Genomic DNA, 24812 nt, shown 5'->3' with positions numbered 1-24812 from the left:
TGTGGAATGACCATCATGGAAGGCAGGCAAGCTGGCTGGCTGAAGTTGAGGCAAAAGGCATCTGATTCAAATCTATTGTCCTAGAACAGTGATGGCGAACCTATGACGTGTGTCAAAGGTGACACACCATGATGTTTTGGGTGACACGGGAACATTCACCAACACTTGCCAACAACTATTCTCCCTGTTTGAGTTACCAAAGAAACTGAGTTTTTTTAACTCATATTTCATTTTTGTAATTATTTGACATTTCTTTATATAATACATAGCACCACACATGATTGGACTGTATTTTTTTAAATAAATGAATATGTAAAGAATTGTTTCTCTTCTGTTCGGGGGTGGGATGACACGCCAGTAGAGTCAAGTTAGGCATTTTCTGAATTTTTGACATGCTGAGCTCAAAAGGTTCACCATCACTGTCCTAGAATGTTCTATAAGCAAAAGGTGCTCTACATTTCTAAACCAGTTGTGTCAAATATGGAAGTTATTCTAAAGATGAAGCCAGCACATTAACTAATATTTGGTTTTGATTAGACAAATGCCTACCCTAAACACATTCTATATTTTTTTTATGGCTGTTTTCCAGCCTATGAATCCTACCCCTTATCTTTTCTCCTCAACATCCCCTGGATTGAGCAAAGGTGTGTAATGAGGAGACAGAGCACAAACGTACAGTTAGTGATATATCAGCAACTGTCCCTCAAATTAAGTGGAAATTTCTGAAACAGGGCAGGGCAGGGCAGGAAACGTGAATGGAAATATTAATGCATCAGTGGTTAAATGTGGTTAAGTATGCTGATGATGATTTTAGATCAGCTTGGTTCAACAAAATGTTTCTTTCATATTTATTAGGCACATCACATCAGAGAATATTTTAAATGATTGGCTATCTCCTTCATTATACTAGACATTATACTGGACAAATGATGGAGGGGACACTTAGGCATATGCAAGTGGGATGGCCCCACTGTGGTCCTGTTTAGTTTAACATCCTTCAGTGAATATGGTTTGGGAAGGAGTCATAAAAAGTTTAAAGATGTGAATGTGATTTTGAATTATATATCAATATTTAGAATCGTTATATGAAGAACTGTGGATGTATTGAGCATGGGGTATAGCAAAGAGATGCCTCTTTTACAATGGAAGGGCAGTGTCAGCTGAGATTTAGTCTTGGATTGAAGATATGTGTTTGGTTTCAGCTGATGAACTGGCTCTCTAGCGATATATTAGAAAGACTGACCAATATTACTCTGTGTAATTAAAATTTAATTCTGTGATTTAAAAAAATGCTATATGCATGGTTTTGTCCCTTTTTGTTTTCTGTTCTTTTTATCCCTTTGTTCTGTTTCTTTTTGTTTTGCAGTCTTTTCATTTATTTCTTCATTTTAAAGTAGATACATTTTAAAAAGAGAGTTGCTGAAGAGAGCCATAAGCTTTATTTGATACTATTACATTTTAATTATAAGTTGACAGTCATGACTCATGGCTTCAACCCATTTTTAATTTAATCTAATTTGGGCTTGTTTTTGTTTTTTGGGTTTTCAGTTACACACAACCTTTTCCTTTGCAAATTCAACAATAATTCTAATGTTCTTTTGTAATATTCTTTTTAATGATAACAGTATATTAGGTACAATGGAAAACACAGAAATTATTTTTTAAGCTCACAAGAAGAAAAGTTTGTTTTTCACAATTTAATTAGGCTGCTTTGGGCAGATAATATGAGGTGGAAAAGTAGATATAAATATTTTAAACTAATCCATTTATACAGCAAGAGAATCTGCTGTCCCTAATCCCATCCTGGATTAGGTAAGGCCTGTTTGGCCTGTTAGAGGGTACAATTTAAGGGATAAAATGGAGACCTCTTTGTTTCTTTCTGCCCAGGTTTCTTTCTTTTGGCTCACATTAAGCCAAAAACAAACCCCGTAAGACCTCAAATTACAATGATGATACTACAAGTGATGAGCAAAATTGTCAGGAAACTGGAAGAAGAAAAACTGGTCTGTGCATATGGAAGTTCAAAATCAAAACAGAAAAATTGATTATTAATGTATGAGCTACTACAGAATAGAGAGAAGGAAAGATACTATTGAGAATAGTGAGATAGTTTTCAATATATATGCATGCATAACCATCATGCCATTTCTTTTTAGGGTAGGCTAAATTATGCAGAGTGCATAAAATAGTAAGCCAAGGAAATTAGAGTCATGGGATATGGAAGATGAGAGGAAGAGTAGCTACATCTAGATTATACCAAACCATTTACCTTAGCTTTTAATTCTAACGAACCATCATTTCTACCACCTCATCCACCTATTGCTGCCTTTTTTTTTCTTTTCGGGTTCTCACCTTTTTCTTTTTCAGAATCTCACAAACTCCGACCAAAATTTTCTCAGCCTTCCCTTTCCTCTTGACCCATTTCTTCTTCTTTCCTGATACAGATCAAAGTTCCCCAGTGTATTTCTTTCCTACCGATCACTCACTTTTATTCAGTCCATATTCTTTCAGCAGCACAAATTCTTGTTTCACCACATTCAGTATATCTGACTTGCATTTACATTTCTCCTGGCATAGCCAACTCTCACTTCTATATAACAAAGTGGGCAGAAACATGCTGTTATACATACCCATTTTCATTTCTTTCAGTCAACATAGATTCTTTCAACAGGCCTCATACTACCTACTACTTTTCTACCAGCATGTGCATGTCTTAAAAATTTCTCCATTTATTTTCCTATCTCTATTAAACATTTTACCAAGGTATACTAATTCATCTGCTTCTTCTAGTTTTTCACCATTAGTATAATTTACAATCCACTTCATTTTCCTTGTCAATCACAACTATCTTATCTTTGATATATTAAATTTCATATCCATATTCCTTGTTACATTATATAATTTATTTAATATTCACTGCAAATCATTTGGGTTCAAAGCCAAGAACATGGTACCATCTGCATACCAAAGTACATATTCACATTACCAACTAGCATTCCGTATTCAACGCAACATCATTCTCTAATCACTGTTTATTCTCCCACATACTTTACTTTTATCATATAACACTCTGATCACATTCAGCAGCCAACCTTCATCTCCATAATTCACATAATTCAGGACTGTTTATTTTTTCATATGCTTTGTCAAGATCAATAAGCTCACAATAAACTTTCTCACATTCATATGTCTCTCAATTACTTGACTTGCTTATGGGAAAAATCTGATCTCAACACTCTCTACCCAGCAGAGTTGCACAGCACATTCCAAATGCTGCTCATTGTCATCTCTTGTATTCATCAGTGAAGATTGTGCCAAATATTTTCCCATGGATGCTTAACAAACCAGTCTTTCCATAATTTCTGCGTTCACTCTTGCTACCTTTTATAGAACAATAACAGCATTTTCCCAATCATTAACAGAGATGCAATCTTCACATATATGTTAAACAAGTTGTACAGCCACTCTGAACAAACCACATCAGTATTTTAACATTTGTCCAGTCATATTATCTACACCTGCGGCATTACCATTTTTCAACATCCTCATGACCTCATGATATTTATGCCTTCCTTTTCAGACATTTCTTGGATGATACCATTTGTAGCATTTGTTATAGTTCCACTCTTCAACATACCACTATAATTCCCATACAAATCTCTCTCTTAAGAAAGAAAAGCACCTTCCAGCATTCCCTTACTTCATCCCAAATTATATCATCACTTTTATTTTTAATCCCATGCATTCCACTGGTAGCTTCTTGTTTAGCTTTCTTTGCCCATTCCAATTTTTTTTAATTCCTCAAAATTGCTGTGTTTTCTCTTCCTCTTCATCTGAACATTTTTACAAAATTCAGTAATTTTCAGTATAAAGACTAGACTCTTGAAATTGATTTAGAGAACTGTACTGGGCAGAAGTTTAAATATCACAGTATTACTTTAATAGAAAGGAAATAGATGTTCATCAATTTTCTGAATAATCTGTTGTGGGAAGAGAAAAGAGCAATGGCCATCTTTGGCATTACTATATTACTTCAAATATAACAGCATAGTTAATGCTTTGTTTCATCTAGGTGGCAGTTTGTATAGATTCTTTTTGTTTGTTTTGAAAGCTGTAGGATTTGCTTTGAATTGGCCAGTGATGAATCTTTTGTGTTATTATCCAGTAGTGTAAAATTATAATGCATGTTTTTTGCAGGTACCAGCTGTTCTTTCTGCTCCACTGAGGCTGCATGCTTCGAATCCTAATTTATCTACATTAGATTTTGGGGATGAAAAAATTTATTCAAATGGTTCTGAGGTGACATCAGAATTTTCTAAACTGCAAGAGGACTTGTGTCACATAGCACACAAAGGTAAATTGGAGTTTGTCCCACTGGAATAGAAAGAAAGGTGATGAAAACAGTTTGTAGGTTCATGAAAATGAAACTTTGTGAACACTTACTGCATGCAATTTATGAATACCAAATGTTAAACTGGTTATGTAGACCACAAGAGGTATTTTATAAATATTTCCCTTCATTATTTTGAGTCAGTCTCATCTAGACTGTTGGTCTGAATGTAAGACTTTGGAATATTTTAACATACCGGGCGTTTGTTAAAACCTTTATCTAAACATGTGACAGTAGGTTGCCTTAGGTTTATGTGTACAGAAGCTCCAAGTGGCTTGCTGAATTTCAGTTTGGGCACTTGTGAGGTAAGGGGATAAGCTGTTTTTAGTTAAATCAAAATAGAAAAAAATGTTGAGTTCCAAAGCCAGGAAAAGTGACACTAGTCAATCTTTTGCAAAATAAGTAAATAAAGCTGTAACTTAACCATTGTGCCAGCAATGTTTTTCCCATCTAAATTAATTTTAATAATTTTTCAGGGACTTTTTTTTTCAAATGAAACAAGTATTTCCTTGCTACACAACCTTTAAGACATTAATCACAAGAGCCATACAGTGATGGGTGATCTTCCCCATCTCAGTGAGCTTTTTAAAATTTTTCTTTGTAAAGAAAGCACTGATCCCTTTAAAGTGCCTTTAAATCTCCATTAATCTCATTACTGAGCTTAGGCTTTTCTCAAATATTCTATGCTTTGAATTTTCAGATAGTGAAATTGTGTTAATGTAATTCAAATCTCATAAGCATAATGATCACTTCAGAGAAAGCATTTTGTCAAGGCCAGATCTTGGTGCTGAGAAATAACTGGATGAATCATGGCTTAGATTTTCCCTCTTGGGGTATAGTTGCAGTTGATACCCATTTGTAATCTCTTGGAAAGGACTCAGATTCTCATTAAAACTGAAAGCTCTCTGTTCTGACACTTCATTACATGGTGGCTCTAAGCCAATGTTTCTCAACCTTGGCAACTTTAAGATGGGTGGACTTCCCAAAATTCCCCAGTCAGCCTTGCTGGTGGGGAATTCTGGGAATTGAACACACCTTAAAGTTGCCAAGGTTGAGAAACACTGCTCTAAGCAGTAGCCTTCTGTGGAGAAAGTGCTCAAATGATGAGATTATAATCAACTGAATAGCCTGTTAGGTGATCTGGCTGCTTATTTCTTGGGATGTCAGAGTGATAGCATATCATGTTATTTTTATTGAAGATCATAACAACACAAACCAACAGCAAGTAAGGGTAGCAAACCTAATGATCAGGTGGATTATTTGCATGTGTTGTATACTCATGCAAATAATCCACCTGATCATTAGGTTTGCTGCCCTTACTTGCTGTTGGTTTGTGTTTTAAGTTCAACAGAAGAACAAGAGGGGTGACTTCGTTTTAACACTCTGCCTTAGAGTGTTTGCTTAATTTTTATTTGAAGTTATTATACATATTTTAAAGGTAAGGCTTCACAAAGTACTTTATGTAAAAACAACTAAAACAGTCCATTCAAACGATCAGACTGGTTGGGTTTGGGTCTGTTTGTTTGATTGGTGTTCTTTATCTTCATTGTGGTGCATTGTTCTACATTTTGCCCTACAGACCATGTCATTTCTGTAACTTTTCTGAACTATTTTTGTAGTGTACTTTACCTTAAAGTCAGCTTTCAGTACGATATCAACAGAAAGAGAGAAGCTGAAGCAGATGTTTGAACATGATTCAGTCTCATCTCCATCTGCTCAAATAATTGGACTCAAGAATGCCTTATCATCTGTAAGTTACCCACATTAATTGAACTTGTGTTCAGAAATGTGTCTTATATATTACATTAGCTCTTCTTGGTTTGATCTTTGCCTTTCATTTAGTTTGCTCCAAAAATGGGGGAGCAAAGGAATGTACTGAGCTTTGATATGTACATGTTCATTGGTTTCCATAACAAGTTGCAAATTGTGATTTTGCCAAAAGCTGCCTATGTGTGGTAGGGACTTCTGTAGAAGGTACAATGTGTGTCCTTGTGCTGAGCACACAGGCATATATTTCATTCTTTGTGAAGTGGTACACTTAGTGTGAGTAGGTTCTACCTCCACAATAGTGTTATCTCCAAGTAGCGGGCTTTCATATTTCATCACAGAAACTAGTGGAATTAATGATAACAATTCCTTTCAGCACCCAGGATGATCTATGTTTATTCCTCTCTCTATTGTTGCTCAGACTATAACACATATATTTTGACTCATAGGCACAGAGGATTGTGGGAGCATCTACCTGCTTAGCTCTTCTCCTTATTCTGTTATTTTATCATTCTGGGAATGCAACTTAATATGATACTTGGCTTTTCAATGTATATAATAATACATGCTTGTATCACTCTACCTACAATAGGGCAATCTGGCATTTACTTTGACCACCGTTATTTTCATTCCCCAAGCCCTCAGAAGCAGCTTGAAAGCAATCCCTGGTATCTTGCTAAACAAGGTGGAATATAATCCTGTCATTAACTTTGCTTTCACTGATCCTGGATATTTGAACAAAAACCTACTCACTAACGTAAAACAACTTCAGGAAGTCAGTTCACACGTCAACCCTTGTGTTGTCACTTACCTGAGTCCCAGGCAAGATAAAATTGGCTTTGGAAAACTTGCTGCTTAGATTGTTGATGATCAGTCATCAGGATCATCACAGCAGTCAGTTTTGAAAGGGAAAAAAATGTGTCCGCTGTTCTCCTAGGGTAAAACGTATGGTCCGTATTTGAGATGGAAACCAGAAGTAAATCAGGAGATGATAAATTGCCATAAATACAGACAGACAGCTATTGCTGATTTGATATGACAGTCATTTCCCAAACATACTCCAAGGTTGCAAACATGGAGCAGAACAGAGTGGTGGAACTTTTAGAATAGATCATACCATAAATAACATAAATAATTGCACAAATCAGATTTTTTAAAAAGGAACAGAGACTGTTGATGAAGCTGTGATGCAATATATCATTACTTACTTTGCTTGTTTTTGAATATATAAGAATATTTTGAAAAATGGTATTTTCCCTCTTCATTTTGAAGTGGGGCTATGCTTTTCTCTCTAGAATTCCTTTATTTTTCCTCATTCTTCTGCATCCATAGGCAAAATCGACCACATATTATTGTAAATTCAGGTTCTATTAATAATTTTAGATGATGGTTTTCCTACTTATGAAAATAAGAAGCAACATTGAAACTGTACATCAACAACTTGGCTCTAAAGTGTAAACAACTCTAGAATGTTTACAACTTGAATGTGTAGAATGATCAATATATTAATAATGACTGTATCCCATCCATTCATTTAGCTGTTAAATATTTTACAGCCTTCAGCTCTTAATTGCTGTACTCTCTAAAGAACAATATCCTGTTTTCTGCCTAGATTAGAGAATAAAAGATTCAGGCTGGGGGCAAAATATCCTGATAGTTTACTCAGCTGTGTTGGATGCACTCCTTTCAGTTGCCCTTTTCTCCTTTCGCATCTGCCTTGCCTCAGCAATTTGATTCTAGAAGGGGCTTCTTTTCCAAGACACATCTCTTATCGGATCACTTATTGGACCTAATTTACTACACACCAGAAATGAAAAATATAATTTGAACAAATTTTCTATTACAGTTTGGGTGCATGAAATAGCGTTTAGATTATTTCATGACGCATTGCTGTTTTACAGGCTTGTGAGACAGTTTTTCATACATTGCTTTTTGTTTGGTTTGGTTTGGTTTGCATTGCAAAATGCACAATGTTCCATTTTACCACTTGATGATGCAAATCATCAAATAATACTTTGTCCAGAATTTGGCTGACATTTTGATGAATTCCTAGTAGAAATGTTGATTAAAGTGAAGCATCTGCAGGAAATCCTAAAGAATGAAGAATTAGCTAAGAAGATGTAGACAGGAATAACCCTGCTAATTCTTTCTGGGAATCAGGAGGTGTAGCTCATACATCGTTATGAAAAGTGGGCCTTTTTCCTGGGTTGGACACGGACAAGGGAGGCACGATTTCAAGTAGTTACACAAGTATGGGTTGACCAAAAATGTGTGCTGCTTTGAGTTCCTGAAGAAAAGCAAAATATAATAAAAAATACCATGTTGTAGCAGAGCATACAGGAGAGACATGGCTAAATTTCACAGGACTTAGGTCATGAGGTATTTGGATTTCTTCCTGGACTTCACCTCATTTCCTGACTCCTATGACTTCACACTGCATTATTAAAACCTCTACCAAGATATGTTATGACACTTTAATAGTATTGTTTATATGATTGAAGTTGTATACTGTTTGTTTAAAAGGGGCAAAACGTGGTACATATCCATCCAAATTAATGGAATAGTACAAGCCACACGTAGTCCATTGGTGCAGCCTTGTTGTCCTAATAAGTGAAGGAGGAATAAATGTTCAAAAGAAAAATTTAAATACTCTTATTTCAAACCTTAGAGAAACTGACGTGGAATAAATGTGATCTGGCAGGGACAAATTCATGTTTCTTGTATTAGTATAGAACCACATGTACAGCATAGATCTTTGTCAGTGTCAAGCAGTTATCTAGGTTGTGAGCATCATATTGTGAAATTGCAAAAGAATTGTATGACATTTTAAATATTAATAAATTTGTTATGAGTCCCAGTTCCCCAAGCCATTGCAGTGATTAGTGAAATAACTTCTGAAGATGAAGAAAGCAGGAAACATACAGCTAAGTTACGCAGATGTAAAATAAATATGGGAGATAGTAAAGTGTTCAAAACTTATGAATAAAATAGGATGTAGACTGTGAACAAGAATGCCTACTGGCAACATGATTACATAAAAATGATCCCTCATCTTTCCCTTCAACCTGCTTCACATCCCCATTTGTGGGAGAGGGTAAATTCTGGTCTAAGTTCAATTGGATGCTGGTTTTATAGCTACCGAATAGCTTAAGGTAGCCAGTCCCTTTATTTCCCTCACATCCATTTAAAACCTAAAGGGAATACTATGCTTTCAACCCATTCAATATTACTGTTTGAGAATGCAGCAATAAAAATAGAAGTTAAAGATCAAAGTACATTTGTTAATTAAGCAGTTTTGGCTTCATCCAAATTATAGAACAGAAGAGGAATAGGCCAAGAGCTTAACTAGTCTCTAGGAAGCTGGTAGAAATTGCTTAACTAGTAATCTCAGTGAAGCCTGTAAGCAGAAACTGAAGGCTATCATCTCTCTCACTGTTGTTCAGCAGTGGATAGACTAAAGCTCTGGTTGAGTTTATATCCTGCATCTAGATGGTCCTAAGTACACCATCTCCAGGAACAATTAGTCTTGTTTTGAAAGCTTGGAGTTGCAGTAATATAGACAATTATTTTACTTACTTACTTACTTACTTACTTACTTACTTACTTACTTACTTGCCATTCTAGTCATTACTGACTTTCCATGGCTTATAGGAAGTGTGAAGAGAGCTCTCTGCTACAGCTTTTAATGGATGGACAGAGGCCGCTGGGAGTAGGCAGTCCTATACATACTCAGGTTCTGAACCATGAAGGCTTTCAAAGGTGACAACTGCAGTAACACCTTGAATTGCACCCAGAAACACAGTGCTTACCAGTGCAGTTCTTAAAGCAGAGGTTTTACATGGGCAAATCAACTGGGGCCAAAACTGCTTGAGTGGCTACATTCATGAGCAGCTGGTTTCCAAATTGTCCTTAAAGGTAGCACCCTGTAGAATGCAGTACAGTAATCTGAATTGGGAGAGGGGGGTTACAAAGGCATGAATGATAGTGGGCAAGGCCTCCCAATCCAGAGAAGTGTGTAACTGGCATACGAGATGGAGCTGTGAAAAGGTGCTCCCTGACACAGTTGCTACCTGCTCTCTGGGAAGTAGTTGTGACTCTAAGAGGACCCCTGGATTACACACCAACTCTTGCATGGGGAGGCACAACTCCATGTAAAGTCAAAATTGAATAACACTGAAATCAGAGGAGCTTCACACCCAAAGCTACACTCTTTTCGATTGAGATTGACCCTCTTCCCTATCAAGACTCAGCTTCTAGGCATCAAGATAGAATCTCAACCACTTTTCTTGTTCATCTTGGAGTCAAGATGTATAACTAAGTATCATCAGCATATTATTGATACATGACTCTATGCCAGCAGGTGATCTCCCCCACTGGCTTCATGCAGATGTCAAATACGATGGGTGAAAATCTCAACATTTGAAACACCCCAAATAGAACATCCTAGGTCTTGAACTCTTACTCCTCACAACCATCAGCTGGAACTGCCCAGCTGGTCTCATGCTCAGGCCTGTGCCCTGACTGGAAAGGGTACAGATAATTTGCTTCCTCCAGAGCCCTTTTCAAGGTACAGGTGCAGAGTACAAGTAATTTGCTTTCTCTACAGCCCCACCACCCTCTCAACAACTTTCCCCAAAAAGAAAGTTTGGAGACCAGTCAGTAGTTAGCTAAATTTGCCAGGTTGAACAATGGCTTCTTCAGGAGGGGGCACACAACTGCCTCCTTCAAACCAAGTGGCAGCACCCCTTCCCCAAAGAAGCATGCACCACTGCTTACACCCAGCCTCCGCTCTCCTTCCTGGAAGATTTCACAAACCAGTAAGGACAGGAATCCAGGCTACAGGTGGCAAAGTTGATATGGAGAACTCTCTCCACTTCCTCAGGATCAGCTCACTCCAAGCCATCCCAGATAATGTTCAGAGGGGTAGCCTATATTACATTATTAGAACTGCTCTGCTAGCATCAAAGGCCAAATGGATTTGAGTGATTTTATTCTCCAGATAGCTCACAAATTCTTCACAATGGCCCAATAAATGTTGTTCCAGCCCATCCTTCCCTAACAAGGATAATTCTGGATTAAATAGATCTGCCTAAATATATAAAGCAGGTTTCTGAATTCCAAACTGGTATTCAGCAGTTGCTCCTGATTCTGGGGAGGTTTTTGTAACAATTATGAATTGTGGCCATTGATAATCTCATTCATAATTTTATCTAATATCCTTTTAAAGCTTTCAAGTCAGAGGCCATCACTACATCACATGGAAATGAATTCCATAGTTTGATTAACCCTCAAATAGACATATCTGGATATTGAAAATGAAAATACTTTCAGATTACCTGCATCAATTTAAGTATTTCATTTATCCATGTATCATGCCTTGGCAGGGTTAAATTTGGATCTCCTCATATTTTCCTCACTTTCTTACTGTCTTATTTATTAATTATATTAATTTATACAATAGTGACTCTGGGCAGCGAATGTAGGTTTAAAATCAACAAAGAACAGAAACAAAATAATAGACAGTAATAATATTCTATCATACTACATATGATACATGTATTAAAAACTTCATTATAGATAGTAACATTCCGAATAATTAAAAACTTTCCAAAACTTCATCCATAGTGTCTTGCAGCACAATCCTATTTAATGTGCTGGAGCTTGTTCCCAGATAAATGGATATAACATTGCAATATCACTCCTTTTGACGTCAAGATAATTAACAAATTCCCAAGCGGTTAGTCATACTTGTCTTAAAAACTGTATTCTTTTTGAGGAAACCATGCAACACCCACTTGCTGAGGAGGCTTGTTTGATCTTGCCCTGATTAGTCATACAGAGCTTAATGTCAATTATTACCATATGGGTGTGCATTTCCTGCCTTTTGCTTGTGTTGTAGTTAAGTTGGTGATGTGCCACTGCTGCTACTATTTCACAGAAGCAAGGCTGGTTTACATGTATTGGCTTTCTTTCTTGAATCAGCTAGTGGCTTTCCCCCCCTTGCCTAACCTGGTTAGAACACCAAGGTGAAAAGTCATCTTGTGGTGGCATCTTCATCTAGCAATTATTATTTTCTAACATAAATCAAAGCAAAAGGAGTGTTTGCTGTCTTTGGAGGAAAGAGAAATGGATATTCACACCTACTTGGTGTTGGGGGCAGCATTCAGTAAATGGAATGGAGTGGCATTTGGAAGATAATTAGCACATGTACTTCCTAACTCATTAGTCATATCTTTCTAAAAATTATATTTCAAATAAAGAAATCAAGGACCTGTGAGGAATGTAAGAGACCTGCCACATAGTGTTTAAAAATGGAAGAATCAGCTATTACCCATAAAGCTGCATCTGAATGGCCTTATTAGAAATCATTTCTGCTTGCATCTGTCACCTCTGTGTATTCTTGGAAACTCTCAATAACTCTCAAGTGCATGTGATGTTAAATGTGCAATGTCAGATGTGTGTTTTCCATTACAACCAGATTTAGAAGACAATGTAGGTAGAGCCTCAAAAGAAGAAGAACAAGAAGAAGATTACAGTTTTCCTTCATCTGATCATGAAAAATAACATATCCCCTGGCTTTTAACTGCTAATACCAACGTTTAAAAAGGCTTCCATGGATACATGGATACATGCAATATCATAGCAGAGAAATGTTAAGCCTTTCATCACCAGATACTGCAGTCCTGTACCAAATCATTGTTTCCCAATAAGCTGGCATTGCAGTGTACTACAGATTTAATACTGTACCCTCTTCACTTAGGCTCTTAAGTAGCTCCCCATGACTGCAAGATGTATTACTTGAAAATTTATCATTGTGGAGACTCTACATGTACAAGAGTTTAGAGCATGACTTAAGCCCAGAGTTAGCCCCATCTTTGCTTTTTGAGCTGGTGCTTTGCAAAAGATGCTTTTCAGTTGCTGTCACAACAGCTCCTATCATCTAAATAGACCCTTCTAGCGGGGGAAAAGGGAAAAATTATTTGGCTTCAAATACCCTTAGAATTCCATTTTGTCTCTTTTTTATACCAGAGAGACAACTATCTGAGATCAGCTGAGACACCTTGATGGTCCAAATGTACTTTTTTTTTTCTCTTAAACGTTCCAGGCCATAGCACAAAATACAGATCTTAAAGACCGGTTATGCAGAATACATACCGAATCTATGCTCCTTGATTCAGCTGCTAATGCAAAATCCAGCCCTGATTTTGTAAAGGTGGGTATAGATTTCCTGTCTGTCTGCAACACTGCTTGTTGCATCTCTCCTCCATTCAGCTGGTCGTTATCTTGTGCTAATGAATCTTCTCATCGCATAGGATGTCATTGTGAGTGCCACCATATAACAACGTCAGTTCTGAACATGCTTTCATTGCTCTTTGATGACAGCCTGCTTGCTTTTATTTCACTTCTGCTGTAATGTCTTTTGAAAAAGCTCTTTTGCCATTCTTTGTAGTGTTGCTAAACAGTTTGTACATTCCATGATTTACTTTCTTATACACTAGATCCTTCTACAGCAACTTTTGCACAGGAGGGAAAAAACACCCTCAAATAATTGTCACAAGCTAATTCTGCTGCCTTTGTAAACAGTTATGAATGCAGAACCTTTCAACCCAGTCTGGAAAAAATAACACTACAGAAAACCTATCAAGATAAGGATCATAGTATGCCAGTCCACACAGGCTGTTGGAAAGATTTTTTGTGGGGAGATGTAAAAACAAAATTTAAGTTGAGCTACAAAATTTTCTTATCAATTGCCTAATTTCCTTTTTCTTTCTGAATATATTTCTACCACTGGTAACAGAGATTACCTAGAAACAGTGTGAAAATCAATGCAGATATATTTAGATATCATAATAGGTCAACGAAACCTTTTTTAAGCAGGTGCCCTTCAAATACATTGGGACTACAATTCCCAGAATTCCAAACCATACTAATGGGAAGTTTGGGAGGGCATCAGCTTAGGGAAAGCTGAGATAGATTGTATAGCTTTGTAACAATGGAGTAGATGAGCTTTCTAGATAAGAAATAGTACAAAGAATATTATAATATCTGAGTTTATATATATATATTTTTAGCCAAATAAAAATGGATTTAACCTATTAATGGCAAATAGATAATGCAGGTGGGTTCCACTCATGTATGTTGGGAGTATGCTGTGATTTGAACTGAACGATTGGAGAAGACGGATGTTAATGGATCCTTGCTCATATTGCACATTTATGAGATATTCTCAAGGGATTTGCCATTGTGTGCAATGGAATTTCTCTTACTGACTCATAAGGGATATTGCTGTACCAGAGACAGAGGATGTTTAGAGATTGGTGGCTTTTTAGAGCTAGTCACTTAACAGTTCTTCTGCTGTAAGCTAGATAAACACTTCGGTTTTCCACACTCTGATATTATAGCATTTTGTATCTGTGGACATTCCATTTTGTTTGCACTAAAGGGCAGACACACAAAAATCTGCTCTTCCCATGACATATCTTGGGGAATAAACTGCTTCCAAAATGATCTAGGGCTTCCCACACACCCTGATAAACCCAGCACTCTGTTTTCACATCTAACATAGAAGTGGGCAACTTTTTTGGCCCCGGGGGCTACATTTTCTGTTACTCTTAGGCCAGGGGAGCCAAAGGAAACATGGTGGCCAGTTATGGTGTTAGAATGGGCAAAGAAGCAATTTCAGATCTTTTGTTTGAGGGAATGCAGGTGCTTTTGAGCTTTGAAGAGGCTTAAGGCACACAGCTTCCCAAAATGGGAAACCTCTAATTTGAGGCAGGGGGGAAGGTTAAAGGGATGCTTTGATGCCTTAAGTCTCTACAATATTTAAAACACTTGTTTTGGCTATAAAATGCAGCAATGAGTTGTGTGCAGTCAGTGAACTGCAAGTTGTTCATCCCTGATCAAACTCAAAATGCCAATCCCTGCTTTTGAATGGTGGGGTATACACCATACCAGCACAAACTTAGAAATAATTATTATCTTTTTTAGTAGAATGGGGAAAAGGATGAACTGGTGTTCAGTGTGCCTCCCCGCTCAGCTGGCTGGGTGCTATTTGTTGAGGGCAGTGTCAAGGTTCATGCTAGTTTTTTCTTCTGTGTTTTTATTTACTTACACGATTAAGGTCATTATGCATAGCCAGTTGTGAAATGGGAGAGGACAGACATGCCCTTTCTCAAAAGGGGTCTATCCTAGAACAGTCTCTGGCCATTTCATAGCCATACAGGCTAGTTATCTGCTGTTTTCATTAAAAAAAGGTCATTAGGTTCGGTTCTCCTAACATTCTCCTTTTCACTATACGTGTCCTAAAAAATTATATAATTTGCCAATCCTCCCCCGTCTATCTCTCTATGTATCTATAGCCCTAATCTACTGATTCCTCAAATCCATAATTTAGGATTAAAAACAGAGAGAAATACAGTGGTACCTCGGGTTACGAACGCCTCTGTTAACGAACTTTTCGGGTTACGACCAGCTCCGGCCGCAAAAATTTACCTCGGTTTGCGAACTCCGCCTCGGGGTACGAACAGGATACATGGCCATTTTCCCTCCCATGACACGGTCCGCGGCCATTTTTCCACCCCTGACACATGGTCTGCGGCCATTTTCCACCCCTGACACGTGGTCTGCGGCCATTTTCCACCCCTGACACGTGGTCTGCGGCCATTTTCCGCCCTGACATGTGGTCGTAGGGAGGGGGACTCTCCCTCCAAGCAATAGCCGCCTCCCTGTCCTCCACGCCAGAACGGATTAATGGTAATTACATTGAACCTTATGGGGAAATTTGCTTTGGGTTGCGACCAATTCGGGGTGCGACCAGAGTCACGGAACGAATTAAGTTCGTAAACTGAGGTTTCACTGTAAAACATTTAAAACTAAAACCATGCAGTAGGTTTTAATATAATAATCTTACTGCTATCATCCCAGAATTGTGAGTTACAAATACAGAGACTAATAAGCAATGGAGAAAGGAAAGGGTGAGTAAGTACTTGTTAATTTTGTTTTGTAGGTTAGTCAGATCTTCCAGTTGCTTCTGACTGCTGATTTTCTCTCTGTCTTTTTTTCTATCAGAGAAGAGGATGTGAGGCTTTAGAAATTGCGTTATCCAAACTTTACACTTCCTACTTTGATAATATCTTTTCTGTGTTAGTATTGCTTTGATCCATTTGGGTATACTATTGATACTGAACTTGCTTACAGTGAGTCTAATAATCATAGTAACTGGACAAAAGTCTATAAAAATATATCACTTTGGCAGAATGACAGAGTCAAGGCTCCCGGAGAGAGGTGTTCCTAATGCACTTAACTTAAATCAGAATTTTTAATAATATCTTTATTGCAAATAATGTGTACATTAATTAAATCTTGAATGTTAAACAAATTATCAGGAAAAAGTGCTTACCTATGTAGAAGAAGACACCTGTAAATGCCTTACAGTAGAAAAACCACTGCAGTTAATGCTATTGCCAATTCACAGAGGACAGATTAAATTAGCTAATTATGCTTTGCTCTTTGATCAAAAAGTCAGCAAAATACATTTTCTCCAACAAATGTCTAAGAAATCTTCAACTGGAAAGATAAACTGTCCCCAAAATGAAAATCACCAACGTTTTCATGACAAAAACGGGGGCCCATCTGCAAATTTCCTTTATTCTCTTGTTCTCTGTTTCCTTAAATGTCAGTTACTTTTGGGGGTACAGGCCAGGAGTCAGGAAGCCCAAAACTCACAAGCTGCATACCTTGCTTTTGTGATCATCAGAAGCCTTCAAGATCATGCTCCAGAATTTGAAACGTATCAAATAAAAGCATCAAGTAAGAGCAGCATTTCTCTGTAAAAGATAAATGAAAGGACACCAAATCAGAACAATTTATCTTTATAAAAATACCAACAAAGTAGGGGGAATGGGTGAGTAATTTCACTCCTGTTCCCTCTGGTGCCATCCTTTTACTGCACTGAGGCCTTTGGTCACCCAGAAAACCTAGAAATTAATAAAGATGTGGCTGTTGGACACAAAAATATTTGAACATCTTTCAACTGGACCCTTGAGGCCACAATACAAATGAAAAATCTCTCTAGGCCTCTCTGTGTCAATGACTATGTCAATTTAAGTATTATGGGAAACTCTTCTGTGATGGAAAATATCAGATGGGAAAAGAAAAAGAAGTAGATAACAACTGCCTCACTGTTTTTCTCTTTCTGAACCCAAATTCTTCACCTGAACTTCAGATGTTTCAGTTATGCATAAATCTACTGATTTCTCAAATACTCAGATGATAAATACTTCAACAATGGTATTGTAAGGCAATATAAAGATTGAGATGCGAAGACAGAAAATAATTGCTCATTATACCCAGCGCATCTACTTGACCTTGTCCGTTTCTGTTAGGCTTTACTGCCAGTGTCCCTTTATACACGTTAGCTTCTCACAATGCACCATTCTTTGCAATTCTGCTTATGTTTTGTTGTTAATTTGCTTAGCCAGGCTTTTTTGACTCTCCATCCAACCATGATTTTGCCACCTCTCCCTTGCCCCTACCCATGCTTCAGCTGCTTACAGTGATACTGATAGATCATCCATTCCCATTTTGAAATGGGAAACACACAACTGGTGGTAGTTCCTTTAAAAAGCTTAGTGTAGTTTTTGAAAGCAAAGTAAAACTCCCATCAGACTTTTCTGAATCAGAAAAAAATGGAGAATCCTAGCTTAGGAGCTCTGTTCTCTGTGCATTGTTACCCAGCTCACTGCAGCTTTTGCCCACACCCTCTTGAGTATAGCCTCTGGGACTAAATGTTTGCCCACTCTTGCATCATGGATGAGCAAACTTGACATCATTCCTATGTCATATATAGGAATAAGCACCATTTTATTTCAGAAAATAGTATTTTAGTATAAATATAGGGAGTTCTGCAGTTATGTACCTCCCCAACTGGCTATGTCAGCCTCACTGTGACCTTGTAGGACCTGTATTAATATCTGCAAGTTTGCTGCTGAATTCTAATCTGTAAATCTCTAGTATCATTTCGGGGGAGAGGGGGCGTAGCTACAGAGCCCTTGACTTCCACCCTGAAATCCAGCTTTAACTGCCACCAGGAGCTGAGATATTTAAGAAAGGTGTTAGACGTATATAATTGTTATGGTTCCGTGTTTTCCTTCCTGAAGTAATTTGAGTAAGCATCCCTTAAAAGCCTGGTCAAGCTGTGGGTTCTTTTTCCAAAGCCATGTGTGCTTAAAGAATATACGTTCTCTTCTTCGGTGCCTGCCCTCTGGAACAGCATCACCCCCCAGCTTTCCATATGATCGTGTTCTAAAAGGTGTTGAAAACCTGGCCTTGGGGCAGAGTGAGGTGTGAGCCCTTGTAAGACTTTGTATGCTGTTTGATATGGCTTTTCTTAATGGAGAGGATCTGTTTCTCTTTTTCATTATTCTGATTTTTAACTATGCAAAGGGCCCAGAGTCAGCTGTCAGACATTCTTGTAAATGTAAAAAATGTAAAAAGGACATTATTATTACTGTAATAATAAATAAACTGTTGCTCAGGACTGTTTTTTAACTCTTTTTTTGCAGGAAAATTCTGAAAATCAAAACCGGGGTCTGGTTCACCAGCTATCCAGTGAAAGCAGATTGTCAATAACAGATTCACTCACCGAATTTTTTGATGCACAGGAAGTCCTGCTGTCTGCCAGTTCTTCAGAAAATGAGGTCTGGAAAGTAGTTCAGAAGTACTGGATTTGTTTCAAAATCATCTGACCGTTATTATCTTTGCAACCTCGGTGCTACAAGTGACAAGTTACGCACCATTTCAGCATACAAAACTTATCTGCTGGTACTTTTTAAAGTATTTTTAAGAGAATAGGGGACTGGAAGAATGAATACAGGAAGTACTGCTTAGATGAAGATATTACTATGTTTTCCTTATAAAGAAACACTTAACCAACCCAAATTTGAATATTAATTCCTTTTGGAAACTGGCAAAGTAACAAGATTTTCTATAATATGGAAATTATATTCAAGCTTACTTTGGTCTTGTCTGTTCCACAGGCTAACTGTTGCTACAGGGGCATTTTATTGTTGCAATATCCATTTCAAACTTGATGATCTATTTTTATTTCCCGTTTCTTTTCACATATGTTGCAGCATTGAAAAGGGATTTTTTTCCCCTTCATAATCAGAGTGAAATCATGTTTCCTTCCTCCTCAGGTGTCTGATGATGATTCATATGCCAGTGATATAAGTGATAATGTTTCCGAAGACAACCTAAGTAATGACATAGAGAATGAAAGGCAAACACTTGGTAGGAGCTTTTTATTTTATTTTATTTTATTTTATTTTATTTTATTTTATTTTATTTTATTTTATTTTATTTTATTTTATTTTATTTTATTTTTGTACTGTCCTCTGAGAATGCTTTTTTTTTTTTAAAAAATTTTTTTTGAACTACTGGTAATTAGTAACCTAGGAATATCTATGCAGATAAGTTCAGGCTTCCATTTTAAACAATCGTTTTGCAGTTCTGAAACTATGTGCAGTGATGTGAGAGAAACTACCTGTCCAAAGAAGGAATAACTCGGATTTTACTGTACAGTTTTCCAATGTTCTCCTCTTCCCTTATATACCTTTCCCCTACATTGCAGCTTGTTTAACTTGTGACTTGGGAGAGAAAGTGTATGGGAGGCTCACCAATCCCAGTAATTCCTAACATATTGCAATGTATACATACCAAATTGTGGCAAAAGAGCAAAAATGTGATTTTACTGAGCCTATTCTCTCAAATCATGATCAACAAAAATTGCACAGGAAAGGACTGATCCTAAAGTTTATGTGCATTTCTGCACATATATCTCATTTTCTGTGTGCTGGAGGTGCTGTACTGAAGGAGATAGAACTAAGGCAATGCTCCAAAATTATCAAAAAACGCAAGCCTTAAAATGAGCAAGTTTTACTTAGTACATTTGAGAATCCTCATTCTGTCGGAATGGCAAGCGTGATATTATGCTTTATTATTGATGGGCCCTTCCAGTCCTGGAATCTGAAATCTAATTTAAAACTAAATGCGTCAAGATGTTCTTACCAACAAATATAAAATGTAAATTTTAGCAAATTGACTCATTTTTCTTAAGGATAATTGTTGGGATGGAGGTAAAGATTAGCCTGTTTTTTTTATTCTTCTTTCTCTTGAAATGCACCACCACCATTGTCAATATGGAGGGGATGGAAAAAGTCCAATTTATGTAAATAAGGCCTTTAAAAAAATAGCTGTAAGGAAAGGGAGGGAGGGAGGGAGGGAGGGAGGGGATGGCTGCAGGTATGGATAGCTACATGAGTAAGAGAATGCTATATGTATTCAAATTCAAATTTCTTTATTACGGTCACAGACCAGAGTTACTATATGTATTAGATGTATAATTCTGGTCTTGCTCACCAATTGCATGAATTCTTTGGAAAGTTACCAAAGAGAATGAAGCTCACTGACTGAAAAAGGTCCCCAATCTCTGAATGAAGTAGTTGGTTTTGGAAGCCAGGAAGCCCAGAGTTACTAAATTTTGGGTTGTCCTTGGTCAAATCACCATGTCTCAGCATAATATTCTTCTCAAAGCTACATGCAACTATATCTTCTATTCTGAGAAGTTATAGGACAGATGTAATAAGTAAAAATAATGTTAAGTAAACAGAGTGAATTCTGAAAAATATTAAATTGCCAAACTTAAATCTGACTTCCATCTTCAAGATTGTGTCCCAGATGGTAGTATGGAGGACTCAAGGCGGAGGACACGTCTACCAGCTCCATGCCCCAATACAAGCAACATCAGCCTCTGGAACATTCTGCGGAATAATATAGGAAAAGATCTCTCCAAGGTGTCCATGCCAGTTGGGCTGAATGAACCTCTGAACACTTTGCAGAAGCTCTGTGAGGAACTGGAGTATAGTGAATTGCTGGATAAAGCAGCATGTACACCTAATATCTTTGAAAGGATGGTAAGAAGAAATATGATATACCAATAGTGAGAGAATTATTCCTTTTTTCTTTTCATATAAGTTCAGGTGTTGGCCGATGCCTAAGGGATCCTAATGGAGAAAAATTCATGAGGAGAAGCCCATAATGTTAAATTCCCATCTTGTGAACGCAACTGTAGTTGTTTGTTGGCCACCCATCCTATACAACATCATTCTGGGCAGCTCACAACAACATGCAAAAATAACAATGCAGAGAAAAATAAAGCCATTTCAACCAAGGTGCCATAACATTCCTACCCCAAATATACATGTGCTGGGCTGTACTCCTATCGTGGCCCAATGCATGGGGGAAGACCCAGGTCTTAGCAGCCTTCCTGAAGACCAGGAGGACACCAATACACATATTTTTATTGAATTTTCAAATCAATTTGATTCAACTTGACTCTTAAAATCAAACTGACGTGTGTGTTTGAATTGCAAAGTCAAACTGAAATGCAAATTCAAAATGGATCTTGGCTGACTTGTGATGTGCATATATGTCACTGACCTGTTAATCCTCTTTTCCCTTCCTCCTAACACTGAGATAGCTGAGCAATAAAAAGGGGGACAGTATGGTAAAAATTATTCCATGAAAGCTGGTTCATGCACAACCTACCTATAGTTTTTGCAGATTTGGCCCCCCAAAAGTAGGGAAAGTGATGTACTCATAAAGATTGCAATGATTACCCCTTCAGTTAGAAAAAGAATTCTCCCATCTGTCGCTGCTCACAAATGCAGCTGAAAGAGTGAAAATATGAAAGCATAACTCCATTCCATGAGAACACATGAATTTATAAGAGGTATGGACCTTGATGTCAGTGTGAGATCAAAGCCTTTAATTTAAAAAAAAAAATCCAAACATCATAAAAAATAATATTTGCACCCCTTTTCTTAATGACCAATTTAATTTTACTAATTCTGCTCTTAGGTTTATGTGGCTGCCTTTGCGGTCTCTGCCTATGCATCTAGCTACTACAGAGCTGGAAGCAAGCCGTTCAATCCTGTGCTTGGAGAAACCTATGAATGTATCCGTGAAGATAAGGGTTTCCGTTTTTTTTCTGAACAGGTAGTACAATTTTATCATTATCCAGTTTGGAAAAACTTCCTAATTCTAATGATCTAGTTACAGGCTTTCTTGGATAACCTATACTGGACACCATCTATCAACTTTTTTTTCCATTTCACTTCATGTTCCTACAACTTAAATTCAGACTTGCAAAGATGTAGTTACACAATAGGATTGGCAACATTTTGGCACTCAAGATCTTGCCAGAACATAGTATCTTGCTGGAGAGCCATTAATTACATAAGGTTCTTGTAAAAAAAAAAAAAAATGGAGCATAGGCATTTTTTGACTGACTGGAGATTCTTTAGGATCAAGAGATTGTTGGTATGGGTCCAGAAACTTATGAAGACTGCAAGACAGAAAGAGAATTTGGGGGGAAGTTGTTGGAAGCACTGGAAAAAAAGGGCTGAGGAATCTTGTAAGAGAAGGGTAAATCCAGAGGGGTAGAACAGCAGCAGCCTTTTATTATTAACCATTATTAATAGCTAACAATATTAATTATTATAATAATTATATGTATGTAATTAATATGGGGACAGAAAGTAAGGCTTAATGGTAACTCCAAATGAAAAGCTGAGTAGTCCAAGCCAATTCTGAATCATCTAGTTATTAATTCCCTTCCCCTATATTCTATTATTTAGAATAGCAGAATACAGTGGAACCTCGGTTTACGAACTTAATTCGTTCCGTGACTCTGGTCGCACCCTGAATTGGTCGCAACCTGAAGCAAATTTCCCCATAAGGCTCAATGTAATTACCGTTAATCCGTTCGGGCGTGGAGGACAGGGAGGCGGCTATTGCTTGGAGGGAGAGTCCCCCTCCCTACGACTATGTGTCGGGATGGAAAATGGCCACGGACCACGTGTCAGGGGTGGAAAAATGGCTACGGACCACGTGTCAGGGGCAGAAAAATGGCCCCGGACCGTGTCACGGGAGGGAAAATGGCCGCGTATCCTGTTCGTACCCCGAGGGGGAGTTCGCAAACCGAGGTAAATTTTTGCGGCCGGAGCTGGTCGTAACCCGAAAAGTTCGTTAACAGAGGCGTTCGTAACCCGAGGTACCACTGTACTTTTCTTGTTAGGATCAGATACTTTTTGCTTCCTTTTCCTCTTCCATGTTACTTAGAGAGAGAACAAAGGTTCCCTAGTTCCTACTATCTTAAGAGTTGTTAGTAGGACACGTTCTGTATATAGTTCTTACATGCATATACTTTTCCTAGTGAGAAATACTATTTCCATAGCAACCTGCCTATGTATTAAATTTTTCATATGGGATCTTCCCTCCAGGTGTCCCACCATGTAAGGTGATTCCAACAGAGACTGGAGAGACTCTCCTGTGCGCTGTTGAAACCACACAGAATTCTCTACCCAAGCAGGCTTGCCTTGTATCAGTATGATTGCTCTTTTTCATCTAGAAAGGTTTTTTTAAAAAATTTCTTTTAACTTTTTAACATGATGAGGTTGTGTTCTCTGCTGAGGAATTATTCTTAGAAACAAAATTCAGTTCTAGATGTTTGATGTTTATTGTGCTTATTGTGAACTATCCTAGGAAGATTTGTACTGAAGAGTGATATCTAATAGGGCTAGGCAGCACTTGGGAGTTGATTCCGAAAGGTGGGAAGATGCAGGGACGTGATGAAGTCATGAGATCTCGGGAAGACACAGAACTGCTGTAAAGACAAGAGCTACCTTTGCCCCCACATGCTCCAAAGCACCGTTTTGGAATCAGCTCCAAAGCACAGTCCAGCCATAATATGTACTTCTGGAAATAAATAAAGTCAGTTGACATATATTTTACAGCTTTAGTTTAAAACTGTTAACTGAAAAGTTTGAAGGTAGCCATTGAGAACTTAGGTGCAGTGTTCACAATAAATTGCATTAAGTTCAGTGGATCTTATTGCCAAGTCAGCCTTAGTTATTTTATGGTATTTTGTAGAATTGTGTAAAACATTTAATTTCAATCTGTTTGGAGAATGAAGTTTCGCAACACATCCCATTTTGAAGTGTGAAACTAATGTTTTTCTAGATGCAAGAGGCAGCCCACCCTATTTGCGAGGAAGGTGGGAAGAAAATATTTCAAAGAGATTCCACCTTAAATGGTTTGCTATAAGTCTGCCTAGGAATGAATTTCTGTAGTTTTCAGTATTATGTTTTTACCCCTGAATAGCATTAAAGATGCCTTTCTGAAATCCGTAGTTTTACTCCTTGAGTTTGTCAGCTATGTGCAGCTGACATTCATGTATCTTTATAGTATTTGCTAACTTGAAATTTAAAAACAGCTTCTGATTGTTAGGCAATTAGTGGAAATTCAAAATCTGCCAAGGGTACAATGAATAAAACTAGTAACATTGATAACAGATCTTCTAACTTTGGTACAAGAAATAAGTGGATATTTTTAGTATTGGTGATTAAATATTTCAGTAGCTGTGTTGCATTACTATAGTCCTACTAAAAATCATACTGAGTATTTACGTATGTGTTTTTAATCTCTTTTCATCTTAGTCATTGATGAGATATATGTTTCTATATTAATTACATGTTCTTGCTTGGGTTCCAGTCTGATCTAGTTCCAGTCTAATCTCGAATAGGTACCTCACCTC

General features: G+C 37.5%; 1 protein-coding gene across 7 annotated transcripts in view; it reads left to right on the top strand.

Moving 5' to 3' along the window:
- OSBPL3 (oxysterol binding protein like 3) overlaps nt 1-24812 on the top strand; it is a 106636-nt gene that overhangs the window by 69230 nt on the left and 12594 nt on the right. For 6 of the 7 annotated variants that reach the window (XM_088150688.1, XM_088150690.1, XM_088150689.1 and 3 more), the window contains 7 exons: nt 4198-4354; nt 6010-6140; nt 13263-13370; nt 18721-18855; nt 19354-19447; nt 20882-21129; nt 22076-22213. In XM_088150688.1, the coding sequence (XP_088006814.1) occupies nt 4198-4354; nt 6010-6140; nt 13263-13370; nt 18721-18855; nt 19354-19447; nt 20882-21129; nt 22076-22213 (1011 nt within the window). The remainder of the gene's footprint in view (nt 1-4197; nt 4355-6009; nt 6141-13262; nt 13371-18720; nt 18856-19353; nt 19448-20881; nt 21130-22075; nt 22214-24812) is intronic. The other variant, XM_088150693.1, reaches the window with a different exon arrangement.

The sequence above is a fragment of the Python bivittatus genome, unplaced genomic scaffold (genome assembly GCF_059951505.1).
Source record: "Python bivittatus isolate LINGU-HERP-01145 unplaced genomic scaffold, Pbiv_v1 ctg000610_np1212, whole genome shotgun sequence".
NCBI classification, from domain to species: Eukaryota; Metazoa; Chordata; class Lepidosauria; order Squamata; family Pythonidae; genus Python; species Python bivittatus.
The sequence above is the reverse complement of the archived record's forward strand: the minus strand, read 5'-3'. Positions and strand labels throughout refer to the sequence as shown.